The sequence below is a fragment of the Desmodus rotundus genome, chromosome 9 (assembly GCF_022682495.2).
Source record: "Desmodus rotundus isolate HL8 chromosome 9, HLdesRot8A.1, whole genome shotgun sequence".
Classification (NCBI taxonomy): domain Eukaryota; kingdom Metazoa; phylum Chordata; class Mammalia; order Chiroptera; family Phyllostomidae; genus Desmodus; species Desmodus rotundus.
The window spans coordinates 101,108,866-101,119,731 of NC_071395.1; the positions used below are offsets into that span (position 1 = coordinate 101,108,866).

Genomic DNA, 10,866 nt, shown 5'->3' on the forward strand with positions numbered 1-10,866 from the left:
AGGTATAATTTTAGTTCATGCATACTGGATGGCTATTATTGTGTTGGCTGTTGTCATTTTTTTTGTTTGACAGTCTCAGGGAAAAGAGGTCAGTGCCCCTGACTAAATAGTCAGGCACTGCATGGTTGAAACATTCTTGTGGCACACCATGGTGCCTCTTGCAGGTCACTGAAAATCGCTGCTTTAGGGAAACCTCCCTGGCTGCAGTATGTAGGATGAACTGCAGGGGGCAGGATGAGACAAGCGTGGAGAGAGGAAACCAGTTAGGAAGTCATTAGGATAGCCTAGGCTAGACTTCCTGGTGACTTACTTGGTTGAGGGTTGTAACTTGTAAAATGGTGAAAAGTGCAGTCTATTTTGGAGGCAGGGCAAGAAGGTGAGGGAAAGAAAGAAATTAGAATAACTTGAGTTTTTTGGCCTGAACAGCTGGCTGGTGGTGCCATTTATTTATGATGTGTCAACTTGGGAAGGACTGGATTTGGGGTGAGGTGGAGGGAAATCAGACCTAGTTTTGGCTGTGAAACGCTCATTAGGCATCCAAGTGGAGGTGATAGGTAGTTAAGCATAAGGTAAATATATTAGTCTGGAGATCAAGGGGGAAATCTTGGCCGGAGATAAAGATTTGAGATGGCCCATGAAGCCACGCACTGGGTGGGTGGGACCCACTAGGGGAGTGACTGAGCACAAAGACGAGCTCCAGAGACAAAACCTCCCTGCTGACTATCATTTGGAGCTGGGGGAGGGGGAGGGAAAAGGGGAGGAGCCTAAGGAAGAACAGCCCATGAGTAGGAGGAAAACCAGGGAAGTCCACGGAAAATATGTTTTTCTTGAAGGAGGCAGGAGCCCAAGTATGTCAAATGCCACTGAGAGACAGGAAATGAGGCTAGAGAGTCGAGCTTTGGCTTCGGCGAGATGTCAGTCACTGGTGATATGGGCAAGAGCCACTTCGGGGAATGATGGGGACGAAGAGCTGACTGGAGCCCAAGACTGGGGAGGAGGGAGTGGGGCAGCGCACGCAATGCCAGTGTCACGGGAGGGCTTCTCTAAGATGGGTGGCGTATTCACGCACAGGACACAGGACGTAGGGTAAAGGCCCAGTGATGAGGGGCCGTGGCTGGCACAGCAGTACCTGCACAAGTGTGGTCTTCAGAAGGCCCAAGGGGGAGGGATCCAGTTGGCAGTGTGGGATGTGGCTTCCACTGTCACCAAGGTGGGGGCCGGGGGGGATTGGGTGGTTCTCTTGCGATTACATCCACTTTGTCCTCTGACTTCTGTGGTGCCGTCACCAGCTGAAGTTGAGGTCAGCCTGTGGGAGAATGAAAGAGTAGAAGGCATGAATTAGTCTGTCTCCAGAGGAAAAGAGCAAAGCTGCTAAGCCGTGATGGAGGACTGGGGGCCTGCTTGGGATTCAGTTTTGATTTTGAAGTGAGTTCCGTCATACAGGTGTACTGGTGCTTGAGCAGAAGTTGATTTCAACCAGAGTTTGGGGCTTGCCAGGTGAGTATGATGGATGGAGATAAGGGTAAGGAATTAGATACAGGGGTGGGGAGGTTGGGGGAGTGATTATCAAGCTAGGTCAAGGACTCCAAGCTGGATGAGGAAGGCAGGGAGGACAGGGCTGATGGGGCTAAGGGACTAAGGGGCTAAGGCCGGTGGCCTGGAGGTCTCAGTGGGCTCCAGGAATTGCTGGCATGGGGCTGATACAGTACCGGAGTCTGAGGAATAGGAGGTGATGTTAGGGGCGATGTTAGGGGCGGGGAGCTTACCAGGATGACAAGATCGGGTCTATCCATTGGAGAGTGTGGCTGAGGAGGAGGGGATGAACTCTCTGACCTGCTTTGCCCCTCCTGTCTTGGGGAACAGTGAGCTACACCCTACCAGTGCTGGAAAGGAAACCCAGACCAGGGGATGCTGGGTGCAGACTCTAAAACGCTGGAAGCTGGAGTTCTGAAACGCAGTCCCAGGGTGAGGTTTGATTCTCGCGGGTGTCGTCCCCCCAACTTCCCACCACAGCTGAGCTCCGTTCTCCCTCCCTCTGCCCCTGGAGCATAAGGCCCTCCCCCAGCACCCCAGCATGCCCCGTGCCTCACAGCGTTTCTTGCACTCCCCAGGCCTCTGGGCAGTCCCCTGCAGACTGAAGTTCAAGTCCACAGACACGAGGAGCACCTTCTTGGGGTTCACCAAGCTGTGCGTATCTTTACAGATGTCTGCCAGCAGACCTCCACAGGTTTATTCCTTCACTCAGGCAACCACTCAGTCATTCCTAGTGATCCCATCTTTTCTTATTCCTGCATTGCATTTGGGCTGCTAAACCAAGCGAAAGGAGTGACTTCTCAGTCCTCGTGGAATTGCTTATCCCCCAAACCAACCAGCCAGACATCCTGTACTACATGCTGAGTGCCCGTCACAGTCCTGCGTAGGTTTCACATACGGGCGTCATGTGTCCTCACCTGTCTAGAGGCGTCCAGGCTGTCCCCTGTCCACTGGGGATCTATTCTGTGTCACATATTTGTCATATGTGTCACATGCCTGAGTCCTTCCAGCTTCTTCCTCATAGCAGGTCTGATAATACCTGAATTGCCATCAAGCAAAGTTCACAGAATGAGTCTTTATTAACTTCTCAAGCTGCCTGTGTCTTCCATTAAAGAAATCTTTATATATATATATATATATATATATATATATATATATTTATAAACATATATATATATTTGCAGAAGCCACGCTTGCTTGTGGTAAAAATACAAACAATGACCAAGCATGCTTCCTTTCCTCCATTGCGCAATGCCAACCACTGTTGAAAGAGGGCACGTGTGGTTTAGTTCATATCCTTCCAGATCTTCTCTACACATTCGCAAAGGAAATGCATATATAACAAGTATGATGTCGTATGTATTTATTGTTCTGCAACTTGCCTTCTCTCTGTAATAATAGATGAAGGACAAGGTACCCGGTTGGTATCTCAGACCCACTGCTTCGTCCCCAGGGCTGTGGAGCACTCACAACGCGGACGAGCCTGGTGCAGGTACGGGCCCCTGTCGGTGGGCACCAACCCCGCGCTAGAGTGCCGTGACAGACACCTCTTTCAGCTCTTCTGTGTCTGAGCACTTCTGAAGGATTTCCTGCGGAGTGGAATTGCTGGGTCACATGCATTTAAAATTTTCATGAAAACCCAATGCCAGGCACGGTGCCAGACCCCGAGTAGGATGTCTGTGAACGTCCGCGGAATCGTACTGCTACATGGCCCTCCAGGAAGATCGCACTATGTCCACTCCCACCCACAGTGAGCAGAGCCATAGGACTGGCCCTATGTGCCACCAGGTCCCAGCGACGCTTGGGACCACTTGCCTTCAGGCCACTTCGGCCACTGCGGGAGGATTAGAAGGCCCTGTGTCATCTTGGATGGAAAGAAGGCAGAGTCCGAGCTGCGATGGCCTCCTCGTCCAGGTCTGCAAAGCCCATTGCTTAACACGCTCCCGCTGGGGCTGGAGTTTACCACAGGGAGGGCCACGTCGGCTCTAGGACCTCTCCCATCAGAGCTAGTGGGGTTTATACAAAGCACCCACAGACCTTCCTTCTGATGAATCCCTGAAACCTTTGTGACTGAGCTCATTCTCCTACCATCAGCTCTGTGTTGTCCGTAACCACTGCACTCCCTCTGGGCCCTGTCCCAGCAGGAACCCTAAGCCAGAAAGCCCCAGTTCCTGGGCTTTTGGGGGCTGGCTGTGCCAACCCCCCACCCCTGCCACCTGCCTGGGTCCTGATCCCCAAGGCTGGGTACTACTAGGAGAGGCCTACAGGAGTCATCCTGGCTAGCATCAGGTCTACCTCAACGTCCCAGGAGCTTTGGCCAGCACTGCTGCTCTGCCCTCTGCTTGCAAAGGAAGGCCAGAGCTCATGGGCTGCAGGGGAGCAGTGAGTACAAGGCAGGGTTGGTGTGCAAAGGAGGGGCCCAGCCTGAGCCTCAAGACATAGGCTGGGGTGTGTCTCTTTCTGCAAGCACGATGCCAGGCTCCCTGATGCCCTGGGCAGACTCTCTGCAATGCTGAATGCTTCTTTCCACTTCAGGGTTAACCCAGCAGCTAGAACCACCCAGGACTGGAAGAAAGGGAGGATCTGCCCTTTCCTCCCTCCAGGAGATTCCAAGGTGGGGCTGATCCGTGTCTTCAGGAGCCCTGCCCTACAGAAGGCCAGCCTCCCACTCCCCACCCCCAGGGCGAGAGTTGGGGAGCTGAGCTCTGCCTCCCCAGGGAAACAGTAGGAGGGTGGGGTGTAGAAGCACACAGCTGGTCCCTCCCACCCTATCCCCCCCTCTCTGTCTAGGCTCTTTAGCACCCAGAGACCTCAGGGAACAGGAGGTCAAAGCACCTGTCTCCCAGAGGGTGGCCCAGGGATGTACTGTCTTTCCAGGCTCTTGTTTCCCTGCCACGACTTCCTCCCCTCCCTGCCCTCCCTCTCCCCCAGCTCACCTCCCCACAGAACCTCAGGCAGAGTCTCAGCAGCAATCAGCTAGTTTAGTGAGTACACACATCGGGGGGGTAGGGTGGGGTAGAATGGGGTCTTCTCCATTCAGGGAGAGCTGGAGGTGGCTCAGAGCTCAGGCAGTCTGATCTCCCGCAGCAGAGTCTCAGAGCTGGCTGTCCAGTCGAGATTTGTATACCTCCAGCTACAGGGCTCTCTCCACTCCTCAAAGTAGCCCATTCTACTGTCTGTCAACTCCAATTGTTGACATTATTTTCCTCTTGGCAGCCTCTAACTTGGGCTGGGGGCTGGCGGGGGGCGGTGGACGGGCACTGTCGCTCCAGCCCAGACCTTGGGACAACAGAGACAGTTGGTGTGAAGCAGGGGCAGGAAAAGCAATAAGTTAAATCCAAGAAAGGCCAGAGATGTAGCAGGGTGGGCGGGGGCAGTTCAGGGGTCCCAGGTGTCTGGCTTGATCCAGTAAGTGCTGGGGAGGAGGTGGTTGAGGCAGGATTCCAGGTAGGCGGTGGCTCAAAAGGCTGGGTTGTCGATGCCCCTGGAGACCCCAGAATGTTCTTCAGGCCTGATGCTGTAGGGAGGGGGTGGATCCATGGGGGGCAGGTCCAGGACTGGCTTCAGAATAATCTGCAGGGAAAGGAGAGGACACAGAGTCTCCTTAGGGCCTGGCAGCGGCCGTTGCCACCCATATGCCAGCGGTGCACCAGGGGAAGGGGTGAGCCAATGCGGCCGCGGAGCCCCCCATGGGGCCAGGAGCCCCCCCACTCTCACTGCTGCCCTAAAAATCGAGACAATGGGAGACGCAGAAGGCCGGGGAGCAGAGCAGGGCTTAGGACAGACACCCACCTCACTGTAGGGGGGTGGGGGCTCAGAGGTGGACACCTCGATCCTCTCTGCAGGGGCACTGGGGAGCAGCTCCGGGGGCCCCAGGTGAGCTGTCGGGGGGTGCTGTTCCTGCTCTCTGCAGCTGCGGCAGAAGTGCTTCGCCAGGCCGCAGATGCACATGATGGGCATAATAATCAGGAAGATGATGACGAAGATCCTGGGGTGAGGGACCGCCAGCATCACCCTGAGTCTGCAGGCCATGCCCGCCCTACCTCCCTTCCTCCTCGACGCACACACGGCTCCAGGGCAGGAAGCCCAGGCTGCCCTGTGTGGCCCAAACCCCCTGGAGGGCTGTGCCCAGAGGAGCTGGCCCTGGGCTCACCTCAAGGGGCCAGAGAAGAACTCATACTCCTGGCAGCAGCTGTCACCACAGCATTTGAATCCTTCGGGGCAGCTTCTGCGGGTGGAGGCAGAGAGAGGCCGTCGTTACCAAGGTGGGGGGGCAGAGGGATGCCAGCCTCCTCAAAATGTACCCGTGCACTCAGGGAGTGAGTCGTGCCCCCTGTGGGCTGAGGGTAGGGGCCACTCTGGGCTTAGTGGGAGGAACCTGGGGCTGGGATCAGAACCTGGGTTCCAGGTGCATCTCGCTCCCGGGCTTGTGCACTTCTGCCAAGTTATGCTCCTTCCTGGCCCTCGCTTTCCTCATCTACAAAATGGGCAGGTGTGGGGACTGAGTGTAGCAGTGGAGAAAGGGGGCATAGGGAGTGTCCAGGAGCTAGCCGAGGAGGAGGAGGAGGAGCCCTTGCTGGGGCCCAGAGGGTAGGAGGGGGGAGGGAGAGGGTGTGCCTGGCAAATCCAGGGCTGACTTGATGCAAACACTCTTCTGCCCAAAGACTATCCCTCAGCCCTTCCTCACTGTGCTCAGGCTCCCTGGCATTTCTGTATTCAGGTGGCACCCAGATTATCCCCTCTCCCGGGGTCCTCTCAGGGGGAGGTGGCCTGAGACTGCAGTGGAAAGGAAGGGGATTAAGCTTTGGAAGGACCGCGGGTGAGAAACTCCCCCTGGAGTGACCGGTGGGGAGCAGGAGAGGGCAGAGTCTCCTTCTCTGGGTGGGGGAAAGGGGGGCTGGTTTCTGGCTGGAAGGGGAGTGGGAGAGGATGATGGATGAGGTGCTCCCTCCCGGGAAGGCAGGCAGGGCAGGTTTGGGGTGTCACCTCCCCAGTTTGGAAGTTACAGCCCAACCCAAGACTTACAAGAAGAGGACACACTTGGCTGCAGCCTGTGAAGGAAAAGAGGCAGAGGTCAAGGAACATAAGCTCTGATGCTGCCCAGGTACCTGACCGCCAGCAGATCCCCAGTGGACCAGCATCTCCCCGCAAGCCTGCTCTCCACCCCACCCCGCTCCCCAGGGCAGTGATGGGAGCCCTAGCTGCCACCTGGAGGCCCCCAGCTCTCCTCCTTCTCCCTGCCACCCCCCCGACACCATATTTGCCCCTCCTCTCCCCAGGTGTGCAAGCTCATGCCTTTGACACCTACAGTCCAGGACGCCAGCAGCTCCTGCTGCCCACTGGAGCCGCGCCCCACACAGCGGACAGGTCTCTACCCACAGACATCTGAGTACCTGCACGGCGCTGGAATTCCCAGTCGGGGCCCCCTGGGCCCTGGCCCCCAGGGACCAGCTTCAGCCGTCGCACCCTCTCTCGCACACACACCCATTGGGAGTTTCCTGCACACACCTGGCTGTTTCACACCTGCATGCAGGGGCAGGCCCCCTTCCCCAGGCCTTCGTGGTCTGCTGCGCCCTGTTTGTTCTTCAGCTCCCTGCCTGGGGCGGAGGGTGGGGGGCAGGAGGCTTCTCTGTTTGAGGCTGCCTGGACCCTCCTCTCTGGAGTCAGCTCCTCTCTCCGCACCAATTCTACACTAGCTCTGCGGGGCATCCAGGGTCTGTCCAGAATTTAACCCAATTAATAGCAATTATGTAAGCCTCGTTTGGAACATTTTCCCGCAGGTCTCTGCTACCCTGGCTTCAGCACCTTCCTCTCTGACCACTCCCCTTCCCTTCACTGTGCTTAATTTTTCTACATAGCTCTTATCAACATCTAACACACTATATGTTTTTCTTTATTTTGTTCATTGCGTGGTTCTGAGGTAGAGTGTAAACGCCACAGGGCCAGGATTTGGGTCTGTTTCATTACTGTCGAAACCCAACAAGATTGGCAATGAGCATTCATTGATTCGTTGATTCCCCACTTTCATTTCTTCCTGGCTGCTCCCAGGCCCAGTACGGAGGAGGAATGCAGGGATGGGAATGCAGTGGGGAATGGGAGGTTATCTGTGCCCGCAGCTTCCCCGGGACAAACAACTGGGACTCAAGAATAAGAAGCTAACTTTGGTTAGGCCACCCTATCTTTATACCTTTTCTTGAATATTTCAGTAACATTTCAATTGCCGATGACAATAGTAAAGCTAAGAATACCACTGACAGCCAATTAATAGTCGTGCTGACTCCCCCTTTCCTATTCAGCCCCACGTGAGTGCCAGCTTCTCACAAGCCCTGGATGGTGGGGGCTGGAACAGCAATGAATCCCTGGGGCAAGTGGGCCCAGAGAGCGTGAGGGTCACACAGCACAGAGAGGCCCCAGCAGAGCTGGGGACAGACCCAGGGGTGCAGACACTCAGTGGCAGCCCCTCCCCCTTCAGATCCCAGACCCTGTCCCTCCTCCCTCTCCTGGCCCCCAGCTAAGCAGGGCAGGTGTGAACAGGTTTCATAAGTTGGTGCTGAGTTCCTGTTTGGGAGGGGCAGGAAATCTTCTGCTAGATTCTCTTCCCTCATTATGCCAGGGGCGGCCTTGTCTGAGCTGGTCCAGCACCTGAGTCCCATCGAGTGTCAGGATGATCTTGGGGAGCCTCGGCTCACAGTCACAGGCCATGTACGTGCATTTCGGTCAGTGACAGACCGCACACGTAATGGTGCTCCACGAGGACTGTGATGGAGCCTGAACATTCCTATTGGGCGGTGACATGCTCGCCATCCTGTGTACTACACACGTGTTTGTGGTGATGCCGGTGTGAACAACCTACTGTGCTGCCAGTCGTGTAAAACACCTACTGCACGTGCCAGTTGAGCACATGCAATCATGTACGGTACACAGTACTTGATAATCATACAAAAGGACTGTGTTAACCAGTATTTAGTAGACTATGCTTTTTATCGTTACGGTACATTCTTCCTACCTATAAACGTTTGCTGTGGACCAGCAGCTGTGTTACCCCAGAGCAGCCTCATTACACCTAGCATTTACTGAGTTTTTAATCCTCACTTGAGGATGTGTTCTTTGATTTTAGAGACAAAGGAAGGGAGAGAGAGAGAAACATCGATGTGAGAGCGAAGCATCTGTTGGTTGCCCCCCCCTCCCCGTACCCACCTGACTGGGAATCGAACCCACAACCTTTTGGTGTCTGGGACGGTGATTCCAACCAATTGAGCCACCTGGCCGGGGCCTGAGTTTCTTGAATGAATTATGTTCTCTTGTGCTTGATTTAACCTTGTATTGTTTTAGATATTTAGTTAGCTTAAGTGCACAGTGTGTATAAAGTCCACAGTAGTGTCCCAGGCCTTCACACTCACTCACCACTGACTCACTGACTCACTCAGGGCAACTTCCAGTCCGGCAAGCTCCCTTCAAGGTAAGTGCCCTATACAGAGGTGCCATTTTTTAAATTGTTTATATTGTATTCTGACTGTACCTTTCCTACAATTAGATACACAAACACTTGCCATTGTATTACTGCTGCCTTCAGGGTACCGGCTGATCGCCTGGGGGACAGACCGTACCACAGAGCCTTAGGTGTGGAGTAGGCTCACCACCTAGGTTTGTGCAGGTGCACTCAGCAATGTCCCTGCGACAAATCACCTAGCAATGCGTTTCTGAGGACGTACTCCCGTTGTTAACCAGAGCACGCCTGTACACTACTGATGGGGACTGGGGACATCAGCAGCGCCTGCCCCCTGGAGAGGGCGGGAAGAATCAACAAGAGGATGCTCGCATAGTGATCGCACACACTGGTGGCCTAGTGACTGCGGAGGACCAGGGCTTCAGGGGCAAAGTGGCCCCGTCGTGTGAGTGTGCCCTGTTCTGGGAAGCCCACCTGGCACTTCCCTTGGATCTTAGGCAGAAGTTAAATATCTGTCTTCTAGACTCACATGGGTTTCCAGGGTAATCTCCTGTCCCAGGACTGGATAGAAAATCCCCATCACTGGAGGTGTGAGAGATGAGGCCATGCCTGTCCACTCTCAGAATCCCAGATTTCAGAGGTCACCCCAGCCTCAGGTCAGGCAGCCAGATCAAATCCTCCCACCAGCTGGAATCCCAGCCCAGATCCTAGAAAGGGCCTAAGGAGCCTCCTCTCCCCGCTGGAGCACAAACAAATAAACAGTCCAGAGAAGGCCAGGACTTCCCCAAGGTCACCCAGCACTGGGGGAACAGAGCTGGGGAGACAGGCTGGCCTGTGGCCAGACCTCAGTCCCAGATACTTCCCGCTTTCTGACGCAGCGGGAAGGAGCTGGAAGGAGCTGGAAGGAGCGTGAAGGTGCAGGAAGGACTGACCAATGCAGGTTAAAGTCCCCACTCATAGACAGGCGCTAGGTGTCAGATGGTGGGAGAGGGCCAGTGTCACTACACGGGGCCCCCCAAGGTAAAGGAACCCCAGTCTTTTGAGGGCCTCTCTACGCTGCTCCCTCCTTCACCTGCCCAGCAAAACGAAAAAGGAAGTGGCTAATTGCGTGTAGTCAGGAGGAAATCCTAACATTGGAAGGGGGTGACCGGGCTCCAGAAGCAGGCCCCAGACCCACCAGGGTCGGGCCCTGAAACTTCTATAGCTTTACCTCCCAAGCGCTCACCTGTTGGAGGCCGGCCAGCAGGCCAAGCAGCAAGGTGGGGACGAGGCCGAGGACCCAGGCGTCGGACATCCTGGCGTGGGGGCCACTGAGCTTCGGCGTGTAAGGAGAAGAGGGGAAAGGCGGGGGAGGCGGGGCCGCGACCTCTCCCACGTTGCTCCACCTACGGGGTCCCGCCTCGGGATGGGGGCGGGGCTTATGCACCCGGTTGGGCAGGACCTGGGGCAGGGAGGAGCCGGGAAGGAGAGAGGAAGAAGTCGGGGTTGGTTGTTGGTAATTGAGAAGTAGAAGAGATTAATTGAAAAAAATTGTGGGGTCAGTTCAAGGCTGCTAAGCTACCCCTTCCCAATCCGCAGCTACTGCTCCAAACCTAAGTGGCCCCAGGTTTAAGGGAGGGGGGTGCTGTGACCCGCAAGGGGAGAGGGGGCTGCGGACAGAGGGAGCCGGGCCGCTTGCAAGTCCCTTCCCACCAGGCCTTCTTGGGGGAAGGGGTGGGCAGAGGTTGAGCGGAGGAGAAAGTTCTGGAGTGGATTGAGGGGATTGTATGGGGAGAGGTGTCACCACCCCACGCCTTTTGTTTTTGGTTTTGGTTTTGGTTTTTTGTTGTTTTTCAAAACAAGGGAAAGGCTGCCTGGTTGACTTCGGAGGAAAGAGAAGAACAAGG

The 10,866-nt window shown here is 55.4% G+C and overlaps 1 protein-coding gene across 2 annotated transcripts; it reads right to left on the reverse strand.

Moving 5' to 3' along the window:
* Nucleotides 1-4,493: 4,493 nt before the first annotated feature.
* On the reverse strand, nt 4,494-10,358 carry TMEM92 (transmembrane protein 92). Of its 2 annotated transcripts, XM_024573462.4 has the most exons (6): nt 7,042-7,265; nt 6,559-6,584; nt 5,931-6,010; nt 5,687-5,761; nt 5,326-5,521; nt 4,494-5,106 (listed from the first exon to the last, which is right to left on the reverse strand). In XM_024573462.4, exons 3-6 carry the CDS (start codon nt 6,008-6,010, stop codon nt 4,993-4,995), a joined length of 465 nt encoding a protein of 154 aa, XP_024429230.2. In that variant the 5' UTR covers nt 6,559-6,584; nt 7,042-7,265; the 3' UTR covers nt 4,494-4,992. The 2 variants fall into 2 exon arrangements, with proteins under 2 accessions (XP_024429230.2, XP_024429229.1); XM_024573461.3 differs by lacking the exons at nt 5,931-6,010; nt 7,042-7,265 and adding an exon at nt 10,206-10,358.
* Between the last annotated feature and the right edge of the window lie 508 nt (nt 10,359-10,866).